The sequence below is a fragment of the Nelumbo lutea genome, chromosome 5, assembly GCF_056320005.1.
Source record: "Nelumbo lutea isolate HS-2025 chromosome 5, American lotus-T2T, whole genome shotgun sequence".
In the NCBI taxonomy this organism is placed as follows: domain Eukaryota; kingdom Viridiplantae; phylum Streptophyta; class Magnoliopsida; order Proteales; family Nelumbonaceae; genus Nelumbo; species Nelumbo lutea.
In genome coordinates, this window is record NC_142688.1 from 68162960 (window position 1) to 68190946 (window position 27987).

Consider the following 27987-nt stretch of genomic DNA (forward strand, 5'->3'; position numbering starts at 1 on the left):
TAGATTTGAATCTGGTAAACCTCCTGATAAGATCAGGAGTAAGCTAACTCTATCTGTAGAAAGGATTAAGATTATCCCCTATCCAAATACTGATTTGGATTGGGATAACTCCTAAAAAGGAGGTTTCTTAATTAAGAAGAAAGGAGGAGATTTCGAACCACTTTGAAGAGGTATAGGATACCTCCTGCGAATTTAGATCTGATCTGATTCATACTCTCCAAAAAAAAAAAAAAACAGAAAAACAGAAAAAGCAGTTCAGCCTTTTTTTGTTTTGGAAATCTCCTCCTGCTGCCGCCATCTGCCATTGCAAGATTAGATCTTTGCAGAGAAGAAAGTCAAGAAATCTGTTCTTGACATCAGTCTTACAAGAAAGACTGAGAAGGATTCAGTGTTTAGTACTTCCAGAGGATTCTTGTGAAGGATCAAGTGTGTAGGACGCACCCTGCTGGTTCTGTTTCATTCACAGCTGTGTCATCTTCAGCAGGAACGGATCTTGGAGCATTCTTTGGGCGTGAACACCAACTTTGGGAGATACTGCTTCTCCGGATCAGGTATATTCCTCCCATTTATCTTTTGGTACAGATCTGGTTTGATTATGGTTCAAGTAGGATCCTTGAATATTGTATTATAAATTTAGGGAATATGATTCCCAGTTGAGAGAAGGTAGGAAATTTTTGAAATTCGCCCACCCATTCCGCAACCTTTATGGCGTCCATTAGATGGATCCTACCATTCTTTCACTAATTGCCAAGCAGTTTTGTATAGGGTTGTCCAATCCTTTTCTCCATATAGCATTGTTGGCCATAGTAGTGGAGGACTCAATCAACCAGTTGATTGATAAGACAAAAGGGGCTACATGTTTATTCTCATTCATATGGTTATTTACACACTTCACTGACTGAATAGAAGTGCATGAAAAAGTGTGGGGAATGCCGACTTCTTATCTCTCCCCTGTTAAAGAAAGATGTCACTTTGAGATAGTTCTCGGTTTACAATCCCAATAAACGTACCCTAATTTTCACTGCTATTATTATTAAATATGTGCTTTTGATATATTCTGTTTTAATCCTATTGGTTTTGAAACATATTGTTTCTAAGGAATTTCTTCGTAAATCTAATTTTACATTTGATCCTCTCTAGTTTAGTCAATAGTACTTGATTGTCAACAAACAACATGCGTTGTGTGTTTTCTTAATGAATATATGTAGTTAATTCATTAATGACTAGTACAAACAAACAAGGGCAATTGTTGAGCTTTAGTGAAGTCTCATTATAATGGGAGACTCTAATTTCCTTCTCACACGATTTTTAATATTGGTTGTTGCACTATCATGCATGTCCCTAATTTTGTCAACATGCCTATTTGGTACTCCTTTTCCATAACCCACCATATTATCTTTCTAGGAACTCAATTACATGCTTTCTCTTTATCAATGAATACCATATGAAGATCTTTGTTCTTTGTCTAATTTTTTTTTAAATTGTGTTTTTTTGATTTAGAAAAATGAAAGTAAAGAATATATATTGGATAAAAAAATCTAAAGATTTAGTAGGTAGAAGTAGAACAAAAGGAAGAAAATTGAATAGGAAGAACAATGATAGAATAACTGTGCTAGGGTGTGTGTGTCCCCCATTCTATTCTGTATACAAGAGATTTACAAAATTAAATAGTTGGAAGTGTGGGAGTTAGGACATTTAACTTAATGTTGCAAAAAGTACAAATTTGTCCTTAAATGGTTACCAAAATACAATAAATTAGAAGGACAAGAATGTCCTTACCCACAATACATAATCTCAACACTCCCCCTCAAGCTAAGCATATATATCTATCATGCCCAGCTTGCCTTGGCTTTTATCGAGCTTCAACTTATGGAGGCCCTAGGTAAGACAATCAACAAGTTGATCTTTCTGACTTACAAAAGGCACACAAATTACTCCACTGGCTATTCTTTCTCTAATGAAGTGTTTATCAACCTCAATGTGTTTTGTGCAAGTAGAAATCACTGATTGCAGATTTAGTCGAATTTCTTGTGAAGGGAAAGAGGAGGAAGATAAAGATTTCAGCAATAGAGAAAAAAAAAGAAGGAGAAAAGAGTAGGAAGTCAACCGGGATTCTTAGATTAACCCTAGCCGCCAACCCCTCATTATATTTATACTTAACTTAAAGGATGAGATATTACAAGGATGCCCTTAGTAGGGCAGCTACTAATGTAGATGAACAATCACAACTTAAAAACATAAACTAATGGGCCTAAAGTCCAACAACTTCCTAACTAAATAACTTAAAATAAGAATAAAAACAACTAGGCCCAACTCAACACTCCCCCTCAAGTTGGGAGTAAATGTCACACATTCCCCACTTGTGTAGATCATGCTCAAACTTGTTCTTTGCAACACCTTTTGTGAGAACATTAGCGAGCTGCAGATCAAAAGCAATGTATGGAAGACAAACTTCTCTAGAAGTCACTCTTTCTCTGATAAAATGTCTATCCACTTCAATGTGCTTAGTTCGGTCATGCTGGACTGGGTTATGGACAATGTTAATTGCTGCCTGGTTATCACAGTACAACATCATAGGTTCTTCTGCCTATACACCAATTTCTTCTAATAGGTAACGGATCTAGAGAAGCTCTGAAACTCCATGTGCCATGGTCCTGTATTCAGCTTCAACACTTGATCTTGCCACCACTGTTTGTTTCTTACTCTTCCACGAGACAAGGTTACCCCCAACAAGGGTGCACACTCCCGAACTTGATCTCTTGTCATCAAGGCATCCTACCCAATCTGCATCTGTATAAGTCTCTAGTTTCAACTATCCATGATCAGTAAACATTATGTCTCTGCCCAAGTGTCCCTTCAGATAAACAAGAATCCTATCAACTGCCTCCCAATGCTGGACTCGTGGAATATCTTAGTTCTCCAAGATCCTTAATTTCAAATTCTTTATGTAGATTCCTTTTCAGACAATCAATCTCACTTGGGTCATTCCCCGTGACAACAATATCATCCACATAAACAATTAGGATTGACACCAAAGATCCCCTTCGCTTCACAAACAAGATATGATCGGATTGAGTTTGAGTGTAGCCAAAAGCAATCAAGGCCTTTTTGAATCTATCAGACCATGCTCTAGGAGATTGTTTCAAGCATAAAGTGACTTCTTAAGCCTGCATACCTTTCTCTTTTCAGTATCACTGTAAAAGCCAACAGGAAGATCCATATACACTTCCTCTTATAGATCCCCATTTAAGAAAGCATTCTTCACATCAAGTTGAAACAAGGGCCAGGAGTATGAGGCAGCAAGAGAAAGAAGTATCCGAATAGAGGTCATCTTTGCAACTGATGCAAAGGTCTCTAAGTAATCAATGCCATAGGTCTGTGTGTACCTTTTTGCAACAAGTCTTGCCTTATATTTTATTGTGTAAACTCATCTGCATCCAATTGTCTCCTTGCCATCTAGTAGATCCACAATGTCCTATGTCTGATTCTTAATCAAAGTTGTAGTTTCGGAGAGAGCCTCACTAACACCCTTGGGTATAGACATTGCGTCAAGAGAGGAAAGAAAAACCCAGTAGGAAGGAGGAAGTCCACTGTAGGTTAAGTACTATGAAATATAATGAGCAGTATACTTTCTCTTCCCTTTTCTGAGATCAATAGGAAGATCAAGGTTATCTGTAACAGGGTTAGTAGAATCAATGGGAACAGAAACAGTAGCGGGACCAAGAGGAATACCTGAATCCATGTCAGTTGAATTTGGAGTCTCCAAGGAACCGACAAGAAGTGATGTGAGTTTTGCTATAGTGGAATCAACCTCCTTGTGAAGTCTCTGTCGTAAGTAATGCTGAGAAGCAGGACACAAAGGAGGTGGTAAGGTAGGTGACATAGGAGGGTCAAGCACAGGAGTAGACATAGGGATTGGAACTGGGAGAGGAATAGACTGCTGACTCATTTCCCCAGAACACTCCCCTTGAGAAGGACTCTTTGAGAAGAAGTATGTGAATTCAAAAAAGGCGACATCCATGGTAACATACCGACTCCCAGAGACTGGATCATAGGAGTTGTACCCTTTCTGATTTTCTGCATATCCAAGGAAGACACACTTCTTTGCCTTGGGATCAAGCTTCAAGCGGTGAGGACCAAGGATATGTGTAAAGCAGACACACCCAAACACCTTGAGAGGAATATGAAACATCTCCCCCTCAGGAAAAAGGAGACTGAATGGGGTGCTGATTCCAAGTATACGAGAGGGCACCCTATTAATCAGATATACTGCTGTGAGAACTGCATCACCCCAAAACCGAACTGGAACTGTAGTTGTGATCATCATGCTTCTTGCAATCTCAACATCGTGTCTGTTCTTCATTTTTGCAACACCATTCTGCTGTGGACTGTAGGGATGACTGCTCTGATGGACAAGACCATATTCTAACAAATATGAGGCAAGGTGTTTTTCTAAATATTCCTCGGCATTGTCTGATCTAAACACCTTTATTCTTGTTCCAAACTGTGTTAGCACCATCTGATGAAATTGCCTCACCAAGGATGGTACTTCATCGCGGGATCTCATCAGGTAAATCCAAGAGTATCATGAGAAATCATCCACAAATAAGAGAAAATATCGATAGCCTCCCATAGAAGGAACATGGTAAGGTCCCCACACATCAGAATGAATAACATCAAAAGAAGAAGAACACCTTTTATTACTAGGTTTAAATGAATGTCTACAATGCTTTTCAAGTTGACAACCTTCACACTCCAGACTTGACAAACTAACAGACTCAAAAAGTTTTGGGAACAAAAGACTCAAAGAAGAAAAAGGTAAATGGCCCAAACGATTATGCCAAAGCATAATTTGACCCACAGACCCTGACTCACTACCCCTACTGACATGATGACTCTGAGATGAGGAGGAAGCACATCCAGGAGGTAAATCCCATTCACTTCATAACCACTCCCAATCCTCTTCTTTGAATCCAGATCCTACAAAATACAATGACCAGGAGAAAAAATTATTGAGCAGGTTCTTAATCAAACTACTAACAGAGAACAAATTAGTGCTCAATCTGGGAACACGAAGGACAGAGGGTAGAGAAATAGAATCACTAATCTTGACAGATCCCTTCCCAGCAATGGGAACATGGGATCCATCAGCTGTGGAGACCCTATCTTTGCTAGAATAGAGCTGGTAAGAAGAAAAAATAGTAGAGCTATGGGTCATGTGCTCTTAGGCTCCAGAATCTATAATCCAAGGAGGTCCCTCCTTACCTGAAGTAGAAACATAATTTGCAGTGATGTGTGAACTACCTGTGTGAGCAAAGGAAGTAGAGTGGGCTCCACCAGTGCCACTTATACCTTGTTGTCCGCTTGCTGCTGAACTGGAACTGGTTGTATTCCACTAGTTCAGAAGTTGCCCATACCTCTCAAGTTCGGTCCTTACTGCAACAGTTGCAACATACTCCAGAGCAGCTATAGTAGGAGGGGCTGAAATGTCACCAGTAACTTCCATGTGTGTATTTCCCTTCTTATTTTTCAGTGTAGTCGGCACAAGATGTGGGTGAAGCTTCAAGTAAGTATCTCTTGTGTGTTTAGGCTTCTTATAGTAGTCACATATCAAATCTCTTTTATCTTACTTCTTGATTTCGCTGCCACTCTGATCTCTACTTTGTTTAGGTTTCACAATACTCACCATGGCAAACTAATCAGAAATAGGATTTTTCATCATCACATCTCTTTTTCTCTCCTCGCCCTGACACAAAGGCATATGCCTGGGAGAGGGTAACACTGTCCCTGGAAAGAAGATGCTATCTTGCAATATCATACTCAGGATTAAGGCCAGCAAGAAATTCAAACACCCTATACTTCTCTAGATGTTTTTGATAGGTAGTTGCATCCTTAGTGGTTTCCCAAGCAAATGTCTCTAAATGGTCAATTTTCTGCCACAGGGTTTTAAGGGCTGAAAAATAGGCTGCAATAGGTCTATCTCCCTGCCTTGTAGAAATAATATGATTTCTCAACTGATAAGCCCTAGCAACATTCTCCCTCTATGAATAGGTTTATGCAACCCCATCCCATATTTCTTTAGTTGTATTTGCCCATAAAAAAATTTTACTTGTATGGGGCAACATGGAATTACACAACCAAGTCATCACCATATAATTTTCCTGTACCCACCGGGAGTTGCTAGTTTTGGGTATCACTTCTTCACCAATGATATACCCTAATTTCCCACGAGCACTAATGGCCATCTTTGCAGATTGTGACCATTTTAAGTAATTTGCACCATCCAACCTAACTGTAGTAATGATCCCAGTCCCGAAAAGGTCTCTAGCACCTCCTCCCATTGGTCCCATTTCACTCTTGGGCTTATTTTCAACTCCATGACCCTCCATGCTTCTCAAAAAGTGTGAACGAAACACCTTTGGAACCAACAACACCTTTTTGGTGTCCTAGACTGTCTTCCCACAAAAGATTCATTTTTTGTGGGACGGGAGAAGAGAGAGAAGAGGCAACCGCTCTCTCTAGAAGCCTCCAAATCAAGTAGGACTTGAACCGCCCCTTACAAAAATCTCCAAGGAACCCTAAAAAATTAGGGCGCCACTTCCTAGGTCAAAATTGAAGAGTAAAATAGAAACATGACTCTTTCCCTTTCTCCAATTTTTCCTGATTTTGATGAGAAACCCTAGACCAGCTACAGGGCACACAAATCCACCAAAAAATCCAAAAACTGGGCTTACCTGAGATCTTCGATCAGCCTCTTAAATCACCATGCAGTCGGCCGATCTAGGGCTGCATGAGAAAACAACTCAAGGAACCTTCGGCCTGCTCTGATACCAAGTAGAAATCACTGATTGCAGATTTAGTCTAATTTCTTGTGAAGGGAAAGAGGTGGAAGACAAAGATTTCAGCAGTAGAGAAGAAAAGAGAAGGAGAAAAGAGTAGGAAGTCAACCAGGATTTTTAGATTAACCCTAGCCACCAATCCCTCATTATATTTATACTTAACTTAAAGGATGAGATATTACAAGGATGCCCTTAGTAGGGCAGCTGCTAATGTAACTGAACAGTCACAACTTAAAAACATAAACTAATGGGCCTAAAGCCCAACAACTTCCTAACTAAATAACTTAAAATAAGAATAAAAACAACTAGGCTCAACTCAACAGTGCGATCTTATTGGAGTAGATTATGAGCAATATTTGTAGCAGCTTGGTTATCATTGTACAACCTCATTGGAACTTCAGCTTGGATTCCAATCTCAGATAACAAGGTCCTTTTCTAAAGGAATTCTAATACACCATGACCCATAGCTTTATATTTTTCTTGTGCACTAGATTGAGCTACAATTGATTGCTTTTTCACTTCTCTAAGACATAACACTACATCTGACCAAAGCACAATAACCAGAAGTGGATCTCCTATCGTGCACAAAGCCTGGCCAATCAACATCAGTATTAGCCTCAATCATGAGATGCCCATGGTTGGAATACAACATTCCTTTGCTTGGGCACCTCTTTAAGTAGGCAAGAATCCTGTTGACTGCCTACACATGTAAAGTTTTGGGGTTATGTATACTTGATTCACCACACTTATGACATAGGATATATCAGGTCTGGTCAAGGACAAATAGAGAAGCCAACTAACTAGTCTTTGGTAGACACCATTATTTGGAAGAATGTCTCCATCATCCGCATTTAGATTATGATTGGGGTCAATGGGAGTTTCAATTGGCTTGCACATATTTTCTCTGTGAAATGAAGATCCCTTCCTTTGATCTTGCTACTTCAATTCCGAGGAAGTATTTTGGCTTCCCAAGATCTTCGACCTCAAATTCGGAAGCAAGAAATGACTTTAGCTGGGATATTCTAGAGCTATCATCTCTAGTGACAACAATGTCATCAATGTACATTATCAACGAAGTCATTAGTTCATTAACCCTTCTTATAAATAGAGTATTATCAACTTATGATTGAGTAAACCCAATTTTAAGAACAACCCTTCTAAATCCATCAAACTAAGCTCTGGGAGACTGGTTGAGCCCATAAAAGGATCTCTTTAAACAACAAACCTTCCCCTCACTATTAGGGAGGGCAACTCCTGGGGGAAGATCCTTGTAAACCTCCTCTTGAAGATCTCCATTGAAGAAGGCATTCTTCACACCAATCTAGTACAAAGGGCATTAATGGTGTGTAGCAAGAGACATAATCACTTGGATAGAGTTCATTTTGGTCATAGGTGCAAAGATATCCTAATAGTTAATCCCATAAGTTTTGGTGTACCCTTTTGCCACCATCCTAACTTCATATCTTTCAATTGAGCCATCAACTTGGTGTTTAATTGTATACACCCATTTGCAACCCACTAGGACTTTATCCTCAGGAAGTGGAACAATCTCCCATGTTTGGTTCTTTATGAGGGCCTCCGTCTTTTGGTTGATAGTATCCTTCCACTAGAGGGACTGCACTGCATCTATACATTACGAGGGAAGAGAAACAGAGGAAATGGCAGAAATATAGGCATAGTAGGAAGGTGAAAGAGTATCATAAAAAACACAGTGACGGGATAGGCAGTACATTTCCTTTTTCTTTTTTGAACTGCAATGGGAAGGTCAAGGCCGGTTTGTGAGATATGAGGCTTAGTTAAAGTAGGAATAGGAAGTTCTGAGTTAACAAGAGTCTTAGGTTGAGGGTTGCATTCAAAATTACCTGGAACCGGGAGGTTGGATTATTATAGAAATTTAGCCTCACGAAGAACCTTCTTTTTGTGCCTTATGAACAACTGCTACCAAGAATGCTGCTAAGGAATAGGGGGAGTAGGATTAGGAGGAGTAGGAGTACTATCATTGCAAGTGGGAAGAAAAGAAGATGAACTAGGAATATCCACAGATGTAGGATCTGGGTGACAAAATGGAACCCAATCATCACCAATACTCTCCCCTTGAAGAGAAGGAGAGATGACTGAAAGAACTGAGTAGACTCAAGAAATATAACATCCCTAGAAACATATTGTTGGTTAGTGTGATGATCAAAACACTTGTACCCCTTTTGAACCGAGGAGTAACCTAAAAACACACTTGATGGACTTAGGATCAAGTTTGAGGCAAGAAGGACTCGAGTCACGAACAAAGCAACTACAACTAAAGACTCTGAGAGGAAGACAAATAATGGGATCATTGTGGAAGAGAAGATGATGGGGAGACTAGAGATGAAGAATTTGTGAAGGAAGTCTATTAATGAGATAAACTATTGCTTCAACTGCATCTCCCAAAAAACGAGTGGACAGATGTATCTGAAAGAGTACCCCTTTAGCATCTTCAACCACATGTCTATTTTTTCTTTCTGTTACACCATTCTGTTGTGAAGTATGGGAACATGGGCTTTGATGAATTGCTCCTTTTTCTTCAAGGAAGAGTAATAGATGCTTTTCAAAATACTCCTTAGCATTGTCAAACCTTATTATCATGATATTCTTCTCAAGCTGAATTTCTACCATTCTAAAGAAATTTTGGACAATGGAGGGAACTTCACCTCTACTTTTCATCAAATAAAGCCAAGTGTATCAAGAGTAATCATCAATGAACAGGATAAAGTATTTATAGCCACCCATACAAGGAATAAAATATGGGCCCCAAACATCAGTTTGTATCAAAGTGAAAGCAGCAACACTTTTTCTTATACTCGCAAAATATGTACTTATAGGTCTACATTGCTTTGAGAGATGATAGACTTCACATTGTAGACTCAAGTTGGACATAGACTGACACAAGTTTGGAAACAAAAACTTAATGAGCTTAAAAGACACATGACCAAGATGGCAATGCCACAACTTCAAATGATTCAAATTTTCAATAGTCATACAAGACTACAATCAGCCTTAGGAAGGTCAAGGTCATCCAATGAAGGTGAAGGCTCAATGGTGGGAGGTATCTCATCTGTAATATCTGGTAAAGGGATTATGGTACCTGGATCTGGATTTGCAGAAGGAACTTTGGTAGGCCTAGATTGTTGATAACCAAAATCAACCTGCCTCCACCGTTTGTGATAGACTCTCACATCCCTGCACCTCTGATAACCCTCCCCATTACATCCCTCTTCACATAATGGAATGAGTAAAGGAACTTCTAATGAGTTAATCCCAACCTCACTACACTCCCCCTAAGGAGAAACTCTTGGATAGTAGGGTACATCCTCAAAGAAGTTGACATCCATAGAGACAAATCTCTTCCCAAAAGTTGGTTTATAGCAGCAATATCCCTTTTGGGTTTGTGCATAACCAAGGAAGATACATTTTGAGGCCTTAGGATAAAATTTGGAATGATGAGGTCCAAAAATCTGAACAAAGCAAGTACACCCAAAGGTTTTGAGGGGAACGGTAAATAACTCTTTATCATGATACAAAAGGGTAAAAGGAGGTTTCTTGTCAAGAATCTGTGAAGGAATTCCATTGATGAGATATACCGTTGTAAGAACAGCATCACCCTAGAAACGTTTAGGCACATTGGAGGTAAACATAATGCTTCTGGCCACCTCCAATATGTGTCTATTATTTCTCTCAGCAACCCCATTTTTCTATGGTGTATGAGGACAGGTACTCTGATGGATAATCCCATGGGCAAGCAAATAAGAGGCTAATGGGTTTGCAAAATATTCTTTCGCATTGTTGGATCTAAAAATTTTGATTTTGACCCCAAATTGGGTTAAAATCATTTGATGAAAGATCCGGGTCAATGCTAGAACCTCATATCGAGAATGCATAAGATAGACCCAAGAAAACCGAGTATAATCATCAACAAACAGCAGGAAATATCTATACCCTCCCATTGCAGTGATATAATAAGGTCCCCAAACATCGGTATGCACAATTTCAAAAGGAATACTACTATTGTTACTCAATGAATACGTTGCCCTATAGTGCTTTGCAAGCTCACAACTCTCACATCTCAAACTGGACATTTGGATAGATTCAAATAAACTAGGAAACAAGCTCTTCAAAGCCCAAAAAGATAGATGACCCAATCGATTATGCCAAAGCATAATCTGATCAATAGACTGAGAAACAAAAGACCTCTTAGTTTCACTATCTTCCCAATGAGAACTCCCTCCAAGCAGATAGATTCCATTTGTCTCATGGCCAGTCCCAATCACCTTCCTTGTCTCCATGTCCTAAAAAATACATTGATCAAGAAAAAAAGTTACTAAACAATTTTGGTTTTTTGTGATGCTACCAACTGAAAGCAAGTTAGTACTAAGTTTAGGAACATGCAAAACCGAAGATAAAGAAATGACATTAGACAACTTGATATCTCCCTTGTCAGAAATAGGAACAAGGGAGCCATCAGCAATGGACACTTTGTCTCTATCGGAAGATAAATGATAGGTAGTAAATAGTGATGGCAAGCCAGTCATATGGTCAGATGCTCCTGAATCTATTATTCAAGAATGTTCTGTATTACCCGTAGCTGAGGCATGGTAAGCTGAGACCCGATTACCTGAATGAGCAAAAACTGAGGTAGGAGGAGCTGAATATGGTTGTTAACACTAATAGAGCAGCTCAGACAACAGCTAAGGTGTCTAGAGGAGTGCCTCTTGTGCCAGATGAGGTTGTACTATTAGTGTTAACAACCATATTTTCATTCCCCTTTTTGTTTCTGAGTTTTGCTGGAACTAGATGTGGATGCAACTCCCAACAAGTGTCTTTAGTATGTTTAGGTTTCTTGCAATGCTCACACACTAGGTCCTTAGCTTCCTTCTTCATATCCCTCTCTTTATAACCCCTAGATTTCGGCCTAACTGCTGTCAGGGTTGATTCAAAAGGCTGTTGTTGTAACATAACTTTTCTCCTAGTCTCTTCACTATGCACTAGGGAATAGGAATGGGATAGAGTTACATCGTCTCTTGTCAACAACTATTGTCTCACAATATCATATTTAGAATTTAGACCAGCTGGGAACTCAAACACTCTATTAGTTTTAACCTGCTTTCTGTAAGTTTGTGCATCCTTCTGATTTTCCCATTCAATTGTTTCAAGGTGTTCAATTTCATGCCACAGGGATTTCAAGGTTGAAAAATAAACAGACCTGTTTCTCTCCTTGCTTGAGATTTTTAACCTCACATTTCAGCTCATAAGCCCTAGCAACATTAAGGGGCTGAGAGTAAGTTTCTTTCACAACATCCCATATTTCTTTAGCTGTTTTTGCCCATAAGTAGTTTCGGCTAATGTGTGGCTGCATAGAGTTGCATAGCCATGTCATCACCAAATAATTCTCTTGAATCCACTTAGCATAAGTGGGGTCCTCCTTAGTTTGCTCTTTCACATTCCCCAACAAATAGTTTAGTTTTCCTCTACCCCCAATGGCCATCATGGATGATTGGGCCCGTTCTAAGTAGTTTGATCCATCAAACTTAACAATTGTAATTTGGAAAGTGTTTTCAGTCATGTTACCTGAACCAGTTCTAGAAACACCCTCCCCTTGGCTCTTAAACTCCACTTTTGATTAGGGGTTAATCAAAAACACCTTCTAATCACTGTAACAGTCGGCCTACTGAGTCTGAAACTAATAACGGTAGGTCTAGAAGCAGAATTCAGATTCAGTAATTAAAAAAAAATAAAAAATAAAAAACCTTCTAACTACTGTATCAGTCGGCCTACTGGGTTTTGAAACTAATAGCAGTGGCCTCAAGGGAGGCAAGTCTGATCACCTATACCAAACAGTAACATTCCTGGATTTTGGGGATTTTCTCTTAAACTAATCTTGCTGCCAGTCGTAAGAAAGAATAAAATCTTACCCAGAAAATTCTAAAAACACTGATCTTGATCCAGAAATCCTCTGAAATTCCGATCGCCACTTTCAGTCTTGATAAAAAAACTGATCTTGATCCAGAAATCCTCTGAAATTCTGATCGCCACCTCCAGTCTTGATAAAAAAAACTAATCTTGAACCTTTTATCTTTCTTCGATTCTTCTTGATTATCAAGAGTATGATCCAATCTTTGGACAGCTGCTACAATTTCTGATAACCTCCAAGAATCAACCGAAGAAAGATCTTTCTATTCTTCCAGCCCTAGGCAATTCTCATGTGGTCGGCTGGATCAGACTCACATGAGAAGCTCTAGATCTTGCTCTGCTACCAAGTAGTCGTACAATACTACAATTAGCCTTAGGTTTTGAACAGAAAATAAAAGAAAAGGAGAAGAGAAGAGGAGAAGAGAAAAAGAGAGATTGAGAGAGAGAACTCGTAGAGAGGTTTTGAGAAAAGAGAGTGGTTGTTATTAGAAACAGCCGCCCCACTCTTAAACTTATATACATGTCCAATAACAATCGTCCTCCTTGTACTTAGGTCTTAAAAAACACAATGTGAAGGAAAAAATGCCATTGAACAATTATGGGATTTGGTAAGGGAGATAACAGATAAAAGATTGTTGTCCAACTAAGGAACATGAAGGATGGAGTTCAAGGAAGGATTATGAGAGAGCATGACTTCACCCAAACCCAAAATTGGAGTTTGAGATCCATAAACTACAGTGACTTTACCTTTCCTTGGAGCCAATTTGTAAGAGGTAAAGTGGGAAAGCATACCAGTCATGTGAGCACTAGCTCCAAAATCCACAATCCAATAGCTAGGAGAGGTAAAGTGGGAAGGCATACCAAGCATCTCACATGATCCAAATCTATCTTTTCCTTCTATCTTTTTTACAAGTTTTTGTAGAGAAATTAATCATTGATGTAAAAGGGGATAAGGAGTTCAGTGCTAGGGGAGGGAGAAGAAAAGGGGGATTATAGGGAGGAAGGTGGTTAAGGCTGCCTGATTAAGGTTCATAATGAAAATTATCAGTTGGAATGTGAGGGGATTAGGAAGTGCAACAAAAAGGAGATCTTTTAAGGAACTTCTTAGAAAGGAAAAACCAGATATTCTTCTTATTCAAGAATCTAAGATGCAATGTTAAATGTGTGTGGAGTTCTTTGCTGTAAAGGGTCTTTCACTTAACTTCTTGTACTTTTCATTCCCTAATCTTAATAAAATTTTCTTGAGTTAAACTGAAAAAAAAAGATATTATTCTATTTGGTTGTGTTTGGTTTCTCTTTCAAGGAGGGTGTTGGAGGTTATAAGGGTATATTTGTAATGTTGATTTTGGGGACTTATGGAAGAGGGGCTTGTGTGAAATTTTGATATAATTAGGTCTTTTTTCTTGTTGAAGCCATTGGTTGTGTGGGATTAGGGTTGAGTGAGAGTGGATATTTTTTTTGTGAGTCTATAGAGAGATAACCATGTATCTCTTGTTCTCAGTGGATATTTTTCCTTCTCTTCCCATGGGTGTAGGCTCTTGAGCTAGACTACGTTAAATCTTGGTGTTTTCTCTATTTCTTCTTATTTTCTTCTTGATTTACTATTCTCTTTCCTACTGGTTGTCATCCAATCTTTATACTAGAGTTACATAAATCAAGCTTCGCTCTTTTGTGGCTTCCCCTTTTCTCTTTAGAATATTTTTCTAAGTTTTCTACATTTTTAGTCGTCATCCAATCTTTATACCATGCCAGCTGTATGTTGTTCACAATTATCTTCCATAAGCAAAGGTCTCAATCATATCGTAACCGTCTTAAGAAATGAACTCATATCTTATTGTCTCGAAGTATCAGTGTCATGCTATCCTATTGTGATGCTTGGGTTTTTAAAATGTTCATCAACATGTGCATTGGCTACTAACCACAAATCCTTTGAAAGAAAAATCATCATTTAAATCAAAGATCAACAGTTGATTAAATTCTAAGTGTCCTTTCAATCAATGAGGATATCACTAGTGAAGTGCATAGTTGTATTAGCTTGTTTGGTACTACTTAATAAAGTGTCTCTGCTAAGAAACTTCAACTTTTGCCAGGTCAGACTGCTTGTTGGTGTTCTAAAATCTGTTGGCACCGGAAATCTGACTACTGCTGATGGTATACCTAACTTTGCTTTGTGCACTTATACATGGAAATAAATGATGCAAATTAGCTTTATGTCAGACTGGTCTTTGTAATTCTTATTAATTATTTCAGTTGAAAGGATCTTGGATGCAAAGACAGTGACAGCTGCAAGTCCCATGGCGCCTGCTTGTGGTCTCTACCTTGGAAACGTGAAATATGAACTCCCTTGAGTTATTGTGAGAACTGCATCTATTAAAACTATTTCATGGGCTAGGTGGTCACTACAAAGGATGAACCTTTCCAATAATATTTTGTCATGAATTTGCAGATCAAGTCCCCGGAAGTGAAGCAACGGATTTGGTTGGGGTCTTCGACATGGTTGTTCAGGATGTTTTACTCTTCCGAAATACTCGCTCAAGTCCATCTCCAACAAAAATGCGTGCACTGTGCAACTGTTTACAGCCCAAGGCATTCTTATGCGGTCTAGCACAATCTCATTGAAGATATCAGCCTCTCAAAATTGAACATTGGCAGTGGACATTTTCAAAGTGGCTTACAGAATGTGATCCTTACGATTAGAGGCATATCATTACATATTTGGGTCCTCTTCTGTGGTTTATAGGGATGCCTAAATTTTTGTTTAGAATTCGAAAGAAGCATTTAAGATCTAAATTTATAATTGTAACAAGTTTATTTAGGACAGCGTTAGATCTGTTTATTTTTTTCCTTCCCATCATGCAGGGGATACCAACTAATATGCTGCAGGTGGATAATATTAATATAAAAAAGAAAGTGCTGCTATGGGGATTCTGATTGGCCAAACTCTCGTAGTTACCATACCTTTTCCCCATGGGATGGGGAAATTTTCATCCTCGGCGAGGAGTTTCGAGTTTGGACCTCCTGCACAACGTGTCCTGCACAAATTCTTACACTCCAGTTGCAGGACGCCATGTTAGATTAATGATGTCAAATGTCCTCTCTATCTTATTCCTTCATTGGCTCAAGGTTTTCCACCTCTGCTTGAGCTTCACCTGAGCACCAGCAGACCACAGCCTAAGTGATTGTGTAGGACGTTGACTGCCGGCACCACCATCTCCTTCTCCACCGAGACCTCCACTTCCAATTGTCCATCACCGTCATCACAACTGAGTTCCAGCACTTATCCATCCTCTCCCATTTCTTTTTCACATTAATCTTGTGAATCAACAATCTGTTCCATCCAAGGTTTAAAATAGCGACACGTATTGGCCCGTATCAACTGATACGTATCGTTCCGGGACCCTTCCGATAAGACTAACATTGCCCAATGGCATTTAGTAATTGGTGTTTTGGTGGAGGAAAACCCTTGGGAGTTAAGCAAATGAACAAAGAAGACAAGACACCCTTCTCACATCTCAATTGTCAATCTTTTCGTTTTTTATTTTATTTTAAAATTATAATATATTTTCTGATTCATTAAAATAAGAGAGGACATTTGACATCATTAATCTTCTTGCACATGTGAAATACGCACTATGTTAATGTGGCATCCTGCAATTGGTAGTGCAGGACGCATGGAGTTTCTGATCCCTATTCAATAAATGTGTTAATATTTTTAAAAATACAATTGAATATGTTTGAATATATTTGGATTTATTTTCATAAGCTTGTAAAATGTAATAATTTTTCTTTTTGATTCTGAGAATGAAATAGAAATTAACATAAAATGATGTTGATAAGATGAGAAATTCTATTAAGGATACTAATTTAAAAAAATCCATGTATAATTTACTCTTGGTTATCATTATTTTCGTTTGGATCGTAGTGTGTAAATCTTATAATTGCCATTTTCCCTTTACACAATTAGTAAATTCCATTGGGCAATGTTGGTCGTAGATATTTGGGAAGGATGTATAGTTTATAGACTTGATCTTTTGCTTATTTCTTTTTTTTTGCACAAAATGGCTAATATTCGGCTTTAACCTGCGTTTTCATGCTTATTAGCTGGAGGTTTTTACCATTACACCAAAAATAATGTATCATAAAATATGATATGCTTGACAATTCTTTTCAAGAAAGAATATGTATTATTGATGACCAGCGTAAGAGCATATACTATACATGTTCCCAAGTAAGTATATAAGATATTTGGTATTTGGATTTAACTTTAATGACTTGCACAAAATGCAAGGCAAGCATATATATTGTTTTTCAAACCCCAAAATTTACTCCAGGTAGAGGGGTGGCTACCTTAATATTTAATTAAAATTTATTCAAAATATAAAGCAGAAACAGGGATGACTTAGCTTGCCTTGCCCCAACCCGCATTCCATAAATTCTCAGAAAACCTAAGCTCACTTTTAAACCCACCCATACAGAAATTCGTTAAGAAATCAAAAGTATCTAAGAGTATGCAAGCCTAGGCGATCATCAAATACAAGCATCTTGGTATGCCTTGGCAGTTGAGAAGCCACTAGGTAAGTTGTTCTCGTCATGGATTCGATTCCCTCATTTGCTAAGGCATCAGCTAGGCGATTCAGTTCTCTGTAAGAGTGAGTGATAGAACCCTCAATGAAGAAAAGAGAGATACAATCTCATGAAAGATATAGAAGATACTCCATGGGGGGGGGGTTCTCCATTCGATTGAGGAGATTAACAACAATCTGATTACCACATTCCACTTTTACATGTAGCCAACTGAGTCCCGACATAGCTTCAAACTATCGTGAAGGGCATAAGCCTCTGCGTATAACCATAGTAATTAGAAAAGGGAAAATCTCTGATATGGTTTTGACCAATCAAAACCCACCTATGAATTTTGATAAATAACACCTGAATCATTATCATGTTTATGATTCTAGTTTATTGGTCAGTTGTTCCACCTCCAAGTCCTGGATTGCCTCTATGGGCGCCATCCTTGTATTCTTACTTTTTATTTGTTTCAATGGTCTATACAAACATTCTGCCCAGCCGTTATGAATATCTAGATAGTCATATCAAAATGGGTAGTTTTATTAAATGTTTAAAAGATTTAGAGCTAGTTTGGAAGGGCTTCAGCTTTGATTGAACTGCATTGATTGAATCGCATTGTAGAAACTACAAACTAGCTTCATTAACTCATTAAAGCATATTCTAGTTTTTCTGGTTTGTCACCTAACAGATTTTGGGGTTTTAGAGTGAGGTCCACCATGCAAAGCAGAAGTCGTAAAAGCCCTCCTAAATGGGCACTTGAGAAACATCATACATATTCAAATGAAATAGAAGTCGTTTTACTAACTAATGATGGCTAAGATGGTAAGTTCTCTGGCTGGTTGTAGCAACTAGCAAGATAGACTTGGGATCAAATTGCATTGGCTCTATAAGAAGAAGAAGTAATTATTCCTCTTTATTGTAGTACCATGAGTTTGGGGTTAATAATAACTTAGTAACCTTTTACAAACTAACAAAGAAAAATCAGACTCAAACAAAATAGATACTTCATGTAGAAAGACGGCGAATCTTCACTTCAACTCTACTTTATTAATCCCACAAGCTGCTTGATAAATGTCCTCGAAGGCTTTTTGCACGCAAGAAATCAGCACATTAGAGTCAATAAATGACTTTTCCGCTGTTGCAACTATGCAAAGTTCTTCCATGTAACTTGCTATAGTAAACACAACATCCTGTTCCAAGTTCCAACCACAGCAAATAAACACAACAAAAGATCAATAATCACTTCTTTTAAATGATGAATTCATGAAAGGGATAATGATAAACTTTCTGTTAAACTTAACACCCAAATATAACATTCATGGAAAGGTTTAGGAAAATAGAAAAACAAGTAAAAAACTCAAACAAGAGATAATGGAAAGCCAATTAATGTTTACCCAATTCATGCAAAGGTTTAGGAAGAGAACAAAAAACCACCAATGTACTCTTTTTTTCTTTTGTTTTGCTTTAAAAATCATTATTTTGATGTTTTCAAAAATATTAGTGTTTTTTTACTAAAACGAACTTGATTTGACTTTTCAAAACAATAAAACACATAGTTCAGATTAGGTAGGCACAACGTTGTAACTACGTCCAATGAGCACTTGAAAATTTTTTTGACACCTGTCCCTTAAAATACCCTCAACCCGGGTCCGGATGTAGTACACACGTTAGGTAAGCACAATGAGTGAGCACGTAATAGCTGTGTGACACATGTCCTAATTAATGCGCTTTTCATCCATATGTTTTTGCTCCGTTAGATAGAAATTATCCATTATTTTATTATCTTTGTCAAAATAATTAAAAATAAAAACAATAAAAAAGGAAAAAACCTAGACATGTTGGGTGTTGGGATTCATTTACGTTTTCCTTTTTCATTGCTTTTTATTTTTAATTATTTTGACAAAGATAATAAAATAATGGATAATTTATGTCTAGCGGAGCAAAAACATTTGGATGAAAGGCGCATTAATTAGGACATGTGTCACACAGCTATTACGTGCTCACTCACTGTGCTTACCTAACGTGCCTACTACATCCGGACCCCCTCAACCCACCCTTGAAGAAAATTAAAATCCACTTTAACATGTTCACTTATGTTGTGCCTACTAGATCCAGTCCCTAAAACCCAACTAAAGAATATATTTCAGTTTTATTGCCAATGTGGCAATGGTCATGACGACAGAAAACAGAAAGCATGTACGTCAAAGCCCGGCAGAGTTTATAGAAGACCCATTTGGCAATCAAAGGATGCATTGAACTTTTGCATAAAAATCTGAGCAGCCTGAAGCATGTTTGACAGATGCACGTCTTTCCATGCATCTTTCTGCACGAGAATAAAAGACCAAAATGGGTTTTTCACATCTTTTTGGCATTCCGTCTTTTGGTGGTTAGATCTTTCACACGCCAAACGGAAATAGATTGAAAATCGGTTTTCCCGGCTTGTAAACAGCTGAAAGACCGCACAGAAAGACACGCCAAACGGGCCTAGAGTTTACAAAGCTTAAAACTACAATATATTGTAAAAAACAGTGTTGTAAAAGGTGAACGGTTCAACCGCCTGGTCAATTGGAGAAAACTGTGTTTTGTAGAACATTCAATCTGGTCTGAGTCTTGCCACATTTTGGTTAAAACTTAAAAGAACAACATAAAATTAAAATTACATGAGTGTCCTAGTGTTTCCCAAGAGGAAAGAGAGGAAATAGACGCGTAAGGAAATTAGTGCTGTGTTTGGTTTCTCAATGATTAATTAGTAAGGGAAAATTCTTAAATCAATTCATCAAGATATTCCTTGATGACTTTTTCCCCAATTTTCTCTTTCAGTCCGTGCACTGAGAATATCTCCCCATGACAAACACGAAAGATGTTCCCAGTGCACTGAGGGGATGGGCTGTGGGGCACGCTCTGTGGGCAGCTTATACGATTATAGTAGAAAGCAACATTTTAAGAATTGACCCAGAAAGGAATCGTTCTGGCCATTGGTTTTCAGGTTGATGGTCTAATTGTACGGTTTGAATAGACAGTCCATTCTGACAGACAAATTAAAAAAAAAAAAAAAAACGATCAAAAACTGTTGAACAGGTCGACGGTTCGACCACTTAGATCAATAGGTTGTTGACTTTTTCAATAATTTTTGACCAAATATCAGATTTTGGGTAAAACGAAGCCGATTGCCTGAACAGTTCCTGAGCCAAACGATCCCACCATCTGGGTCAATGGCGGTTCTAAAACCTTGGCAGAAAGGGTCACTGACTACCTAATGAGATTCCAATTACCTGAGGAGCACCGACCACTGTGAAGTAGCATCTTTTGACTGGATGATTTTCAAGTGATATTTTGTGGGTCGGACCAACCACTGTAGAGATCGTTGTGCTTGTGTTTCTGAAACTAGTTTTGATAAATCCAGCTAAAGCCTGCATGCAATACACAAAAACAGTAGTCATTTTCTCTTTTTTCTTCTACCCAGAAGAATCCGATACCTGATTCCACATACTCAGATTTGGGTTCAGATTAACCAAGTTCAATATTTTGGATTTTGAATTGGATTCAGATTACAGAGTTCAATAATGGGATTGAATTCAAGGCCCTATTCGCTATTCAGAAAGTTATTTACCTCTTTTACTCATACCCATGTTTTTTATTTTTCATTTTTTAGTTAAATAAGATAATAACTGTTTTAATCATAAAAAATTATTATAAAAGGAAAAGTTTTTTCCCATCCAAGTGAAAAAATTATTTAACCACCTAGAAGATGAATAAGGGATACTTAAGAAAAATAAAATTTTTGTAGATTCTACGTTAAAAAAAGAAAAAAAAAAAAAGAATATGAATATCTCATTAACCAACTTGGGCCATTATGTAATTGAATCCAATCCAAATCCGAGTCATTTACAGCCCGGGTTAGGACCAGATTAATTAATTAGAGATATGATGCTTTTCGAATTAATGTCAAACCTTTGGGCCCAGAGCGTTGTTGAGCATTGTAAGCAATCCACTGGAGAAATGAACAGCAGCGGAGTTCTTCTTCTTTCTGATGTTGTCCCTTGAGCTGGTAATGAAGTGGAGGGGATCAACTTTTTCTTCATCACTGAATGAAGGGAGTGGTATGCTCAACAAACCAAATTGATTTCCCCATAAATTAGCTTTCAACATATCCCCAATGCTTTGATATCCATTCAGCATTCTCATGTTTAAAGGAATCAATGCTGTTACGCGTGCCCCATTAGAAATAAAATCCATCCTTTGAATGTACAGTTGTATGGCGTATGATAATATCCCAATCACCACATCATTCACAGTCTGTTAAACAAACAAACAAACAAGTCATAAGACTCCAAACTTTACTCCACAAGTTTTACCTAGACCTCAGGCCTGGGCCTGGCCCAACCTAGAACCCATGAATTCAAGCCCTATCCTTGTATGTAGAATTAACAGGTTAAATATATTTTAACTAAGGTAGCAATTTGCATGGGTTAGGCCAGATTTAAGGCTAACGCTGACCCAATCCTATCTAGACTTCAGGCCTGTCTGTCCCAACACTAGGCCAAAGTCTTAGTTTTCAGGCCTAGGCCCAAGCTAAAACCCATGAATTCAAGCCCAATCCATGCATATAGAATTAGCGGCCAACTTTTTCTTATTTGATATTTTGGCTCCATGGGCCTACATAACAGGGGTAGTGTACATCCCTCAACCTAGAACTGGTCAAGCCGAATTCATGCATAAGCTTGGGTTGGTGATAGGAATGAGTGTGGGTCGGTTCAGTTTAGTTTCGAGACAGAACCTGGATCTTACCTTGTAAGGGTTAGTTCTAGGTTTTTGGAACCAGTAGCTTACCTTATGAAGGTCAGTCCTTGGCAGTTCTAAGGTATACTCGTGGAACTTGTTCTTTCTTTACTCTTCCCCTTCAAAAAAATGGTATGTTCTTTAAAAACTTAATTTTCAATAAATGTAATACATATTTTAAAACTTATATAATATTTTTATTAAGTTGAATAATTTAATATATATACATTATCATAATATATTAATACATGGTTCGAAACTTATAATTATAATTTAAATTATGTAAATATTACCTTTTACATTACTTATTATACACATTCAAATATTAAAATGAAAAAAAAAAATGATCAAATCACTCAAGTAACTCAATGGTCAAGTGAAACTATGGCTTTTGTAACCATGAGTGTATAGAATAATCAAATCTTCACATCCTCAAAAGTATTTTAGAATTTATTTCAAAGTAAGGCTGATTCAACCATGGCCAACCCAAGGCCGATTCATTGAATTGGTTCGGGTAGGATAATCCCCTAGACCCAAGAACCAGCCCTGGTAGGGTCAGTTTAAGGTTGGATGAAAGTCAATTCTATTTGATTCGAGTAGAGAACTTACCCATTTTCTCACCCCTAATTGGTGAGATCGGACTCAAGTTGATGAACCCACAAAGTTTGCAACCCTAATTTCAGCACTCATTTTTGTTAACTTTAATTTCATAGTTATTAAACCCTTAATAACTATGTCAAATCGGCTCATACATGGTTGTACCTGGATGATTAGCTTTTAAATCATTGTCATCAAAAGTTGAAAATATATCACCCTACAAGAAGACCTTACAACGTTGCCAAAAATTATATACATATTATTAGATTGACCAGATATACAAGACTTCGGATTCAATCCTCACAAAACCAATTGTCCATTATGAATATTCCTATGAATAAAAAATATATAAGTCTGGAGATGTTTTAAAAGGTGTGAGGACTGTTTTTTTGAAGATTAAATCCAAATCAGATATAGAACCATCTTTGATAAACACACCAGTGATTTTTATACACAGCGTGGATCTAATACTGTTTGCAAGCTTGATTCAGCTACCAAGACATGATGTCAATAACGTCCCAACGGGCTGGGCCGTTCTAACCCCCTACCAACTTGATCTAACACCGCACATCTCACCATGAGACTAGGACCCACTATAAAAGTGTGGATCCACCCACCATGTATGAGATGTGTGGTGTTAGATCATGTTGTTAGGTTGTTGGAATAATAATTGTTGGTAGGTGATCCAACCTTAGATGATAAGGGAGATGTTCTCAATATGGAACAGGGTTGGTAATAGGGGTGAGCAAGAAAAATCGAAATATCGAATCGAACAAAATAACTAACTGAAATAGAACCAAAATTTTGGTTAACCGAATCGGCTAGTTCGATATTTTAAAAAAATCAAAGGTACCGTTACGGTTTCGATTAACCATTATAGAAAACCGGCGATAAACCAAACTGACCAGTATAAATATATTTTTATATATTTTATGTATATTATATATATTATATTTTCTATGTATTATAAATCAATAAATATGCATTATATATAATATATAATATATTATTTATTATTTAAAATATAATATTATATATATATATATATATATCTAACATTTTATTATATATTTATATATTTTTTATAATATATTGTAAATATAAAAAATTGAAAAATTGACTAGCCAAACCGATGATTAACCAAACTGGTCAACCGATTAATTGGTCGACTTTGATTCGATTTTAGTTACCGGTTTTCCAAAAAAGGTAACCCTGGTTCGGTTTAAAAAATAGGCTCACTAACCGAATCATGACTTAGGAGTGGCAAATGGGTGGGTTGGATTGGGTTGAGTAAGGGTTGAATACCAACCCACCATGACCCATCATCATTCATCAATCCTTATTAAAGGGTCATAACCCACCTTGACCCATTTGACCTATCCATATTGACCCTTAACCACCCTCACCCATATTAACCCACCTACCCTCACCTATAAATACAAAAATGGTTTGAGATGACCTATATACCCAAAATAAGAACTTTTGATAGAATAATCTCTCTCAAGACTGTCACCTGACAAAAACGAGTCAAGGTCAACCCGTATACTGAAAACTATAAAAATTGTAGATAAATGCAGAAAATAGTAGAAAATGCAAAAAATATTTAAAAAATTACAGAAAATATAGAAAAATAAAAAAAATACCAGAAATTACAAAAAAAATAAAAAGAATACTAAAAATTGTAGAAAATTCAAAACTTTTGTAGAAAAAATTAGAAAATATGCAAAAAAACCAAAAAATGCATGAAAACACCAAAAAATGCAAAAATTATGCATTAAAGCACCAAAAAACATTAGAAAATGTAGAAAAACACCAAAAAATTTCAGAAAATGTAAAAAAATACCAAAAAATAACAAAACTGCAGAAAATACCAAAAATGACAGGAAATAGCAGAAAATGCAAAAAAAATGCATCTTTTATAAAAGTACATTCATAAAAGTGCTTTCACAAAAGTACTTTTATAAAAGTACTTCTATAAAAGTAATTCCACAAAAGTGCTTTCATAAAAGTACTTTCGTAAAAGTGCTTTTATTCATAAAAGTATTTTTATGAAAGTGCTTTTATGCTTTCACAAAAGTACTTTTATGAAAGTGCTTTCATGTAAAAGTACTTTTGTAAAAGTACTTTTATGCTTTCATAATAGTGTTTTCGTAAAAGTACTTTCATAAAAGTGCATTCATGTAAAACTACTTTTGTAAAAGTGTTTTCATAAAAGTACTTTTGTGCTTTTATAAAAGTGTTTTCGTAAAAGTACTTTCATAGTGTTTTTGTGTAAAAGTGCTGTTGTAAAAATACATTCATAAAAGCACTTTTGTAAAAGTGTTTTCACAAAAGTACTTTCGTAAAAGTATTTTTTATAAAATTACTTTATAAAATTATTTTTGTATAAAATTACATATAAACACGAAAAGTTAATAAAATCTATTTTGTTTTGTTTTTAGTTTTAAAATGAAATGTGACAATTTATAATTATAATAAGATAGACGTGTTAGGAATTCTATTTTATTGGTATCAGATTCCCCCTTCGCCGGTGTATTCATTCTTAATTGTTTAGGTACTCCGTCTGTTGTAGCAGATCCGTATGTCAGTCCATGCAGCCATGACTTTAGTACTTTTCAATACTATTACTTATTGCACGGAATTTACATGGATAAAATTAGTGTAAAAAAAATCATGGTTGCATGAACGTTGATAGAGGACAAGCTCGCATTCATTCACTGCGACAGCCAATCGAATGAGACCACAATTACACATCTACAGCTTTGATTCGGTGGTTTTTGAACACGTCTTGTCAAAGTAATAATTAGCTGTCCATGTGGCTTTTGTTATATGGACTCAGTTGTCAACTGTCAACAACCCTGTGGACAGCACAGGCTGTTTAGGGTCTTTCTGCACTTTATATATTACCCCATTCAGTCCCTTATATGCTTTTTGGGTTATTAACTAAAATATTCGTATAATTTCATGCATTTATTTCAACCTAATTTTATAGTTTTTATTTTATAAAACACCCCTTTTATCAATTAAGTGTTTGTTTCGCCATTAAAAACTAGTAATATCATCATCTAAATTGAGTGAAAAATGTTTAAGGGAATATATCCATGACTGTTTATTCCAAACGTACACCTAACATTTTTTATTATAGAAAATAAAATTGACCAAATAGAATCAAATACAGTGGTTGCTTGTCTTGGTAGTGGGAAAAAATAGTATTTTTTATTTTTATTTTCTTTTGATAAAATTTATTCAAATGGACATTTAGGTCAAAATTGTCATTTTCCACAGTCATATACTAACTAAAGGTCAGTTGAGTAGATAGATTATAAACTATAGGAGGTGTTTTAATAAAATGCAAATTACTAAAATATATTTTAGTAAATCTATGAAACTATAGGGGGTATTTTAGTAAATGATCCTTGTTTTTTTACTTAAAACTATTAATTAAAGTTACTATTTTAACTCACAACCATGCTAATCATGCATACCAAAATATAAAACATAGAGTACATTAGCTTTAAGATACTAGATTGTACAACTGATGGGATACAAGTGGGTATGCATTGAAGACACTGCTTATATATACAAAATATTGATGTATTCACTTGTGATAAGTTGCCCAATTGTCATATCTCCTCCCATGGGGGTTTTCAACTTTTGTTATGACATGATTCACAACCTATGAAATTTAGGCCCGTTCATTTTTCGGTAAGTTACTTATCCAGTTAAATGCTGTTACCTAGATAAGTTTTTCCTAGGAAGCACTTACCCATGTTCTTTTATTTCTTATGTAAATAAGACAATAGTTATTTTAGCCATAAAAATCCATAATTAAAAAAGTCATTTATGTCCCATTTTTTACCCACCTAAGATACCCAAAAAAATAAAATTTCCCTGGTCCCCACATAAGAGAAACATTAGGGGTAGTCGTTAAATTAGTAAAAATTATGGTTTATCTCACCTCGTAATTTTTTTTTGTCTTTTTCATTTTATTTTAATCCCCACCTACGACACACACGTACCCTATCCTTATACCATATCATGTAAGATTCCGCAAGATGATAAATTTATGAAGTTGGGAATCAATAATTTTGTCAAAATTAAAATTAAAGAAAAACAAGTCGGGAAAAAAAAAAACCAACCACTTTTGCTACTACATGGCTTTATCGCTGCGCTAAAACCACGTAATCAAAGCCGTCGATCATACTGTGGCCTTGTTGATCAGAGCGCTACAGCAATTCATGAAAGGCAATGATTCACAGTTTTAGGCCTGCGCTAAAACCATGTAGTAGCAAAACAAAACGGCGGAGAAGGCGGGAAGAGATAGTTCAGCTAACTTACTGCTCCAAGCTTGGACCTAATTCGTTTGATGCAATCAAGAGAAAAGGAGACAGGTGAGATTTCCATGGGCTGGAGCCCCACCGGCGGCGTCCCCGATCGGATCGGCGTCTTATCATCTCGCAGAAACATCCCCTGCAACGTGCTCACAGCAGAATCTCGTACTGTGTTAATGAACCAGGAGATCAACACCGAAGCATTCCTTGACCAACTGTTCTTCCTTCCTGCTTTGGAAGTGGAAGAAGGGAACGTAATGGGAAGCGATGGGTCGTCCTCCCGTCTGCAGAGCGTCATGATCGAACCCAACGACGAGTAACCATCTCCCAGCGCGTGACTGAACTTGAACACCAGAGACCCTGCGCCATTGCTGGTTGGATACATGATCACATGGACCTCCCATGGGGGAAGATTGTCCGAGAATGGAGTCACAGATACTTTGGTCAAGTAGTCCTTGAAATGTTTGTCGTAGTCCTCCATGGATAGTCCTTCCGGAAACGAAGCTACGAAGATGTGGTCTTCGTAAGCTACTTGAGTAACTTTCTTCCACCGATGAACACCCTTTCGGTCCGTCACAATGACGGAGAAGAGACGAGGATCAGACGTGGTGTGCATGGCTTTAAGCAGCTCCACGGTCTGAGACTTGTCGAACGGCACGTCGAATCCTGCGACCACGATGATGGTCAAGGAGTGCATGATTTGTGAGAGAGGGCTAAGCGGCGGAAATCCTTCTAAGTTTTCCATTGCTTGAGCTTGCTTTTCCTGGTCAGCTGAAGCCATTGTTGATAACTACTCTTCAATGGAAATCTCAAATTCTCCGCCTTTGTTTCAGTTGTTTTGGGGGGCAGAACTGCCAGTGATGATCAAGCTATTTAAACAGAAAACAGGTGAAATAGAATTAAGTGTTTGAACAGATTGTAGTTGCTTCACA

General features: G+C 37.2%; 2 protein-coding genes across 2 annotated transcripts in view; one reads left to right on the forward strand and one right to left on the reverse strand.

Moving 5' to 3' along the window:
* The window catches only part of LOC148852794 (Pseudouridine synthase family protein), a 63163-nt gene extending 47444 nt beyond the window's left edge, over positions 1-15719 (forward strand). The window contains exons 9-11 of the mRNA XM_088947706.1: positions 14870-14930; positions 15030-15133; positions 15226-15719. Coding sequence (XP_088803832.1) covers positions 14870-14930; positions 15030-15127 — 159 coding nt within the window. The 3' untranslated portion in view covers positions 15128-15133; positions 15226-15719. The remainder of the gene's footprint in view (positions 1-14869; positions 14931-15029; positions 15134-15225) is intronic.
* A 2507-nt stretch (positions 15720-18226) lies between these two features.
* On the reverse strand, positions 18227-27918 carry LOC148852795 (wax ester synthase/diacylglycerol acyltransferase 4-like). Its single transcript, XM_088947719.1, has 4 exons — positions 27063-27918; positions 21300-21644; positions 20621-20758; positions 18227-18538 (listed from the first exon to the last, which is right to left on the reverse strand). Exons 1-4 carry the CDS (start codon positions 27834-27836, stop codon positions 18377-18379), a joined length of 1419 nt encoding a protein of 472 aa, XP_088803845.1. The 5' UTR covers positions 27837-27918; the 3' UTR covers positions 18227-18376.
* Between the last annotated feature and the right edge of the window lie 69 nt (positions 27919-27987).

Bases quoted from the DNA above. Each gene is read 5' to 3' on its own strand.
- LOC148852795 (XM_088947719.1), bottom strand. From the start codon at position 27,836: ATGGCTTCAGCTGACCAGGAAAAGCAAGCTCAAGCAATGGAAAACTTA. The intron at 20,759-21,299 runs GTTTGACATTAA...TATTGCATGCAG, and splicing joins ACAACGCTCTGGGCCCAAAG to GCTTTAGCTGGATTTATCAA. The intron at 18,539-20,620 runs GTAATTGGAATC...AACTTGGAACAG, and splicing joins CAGTGGTCGGTGCTCCTCAG to GATGTTGTGTTTACTATAGC.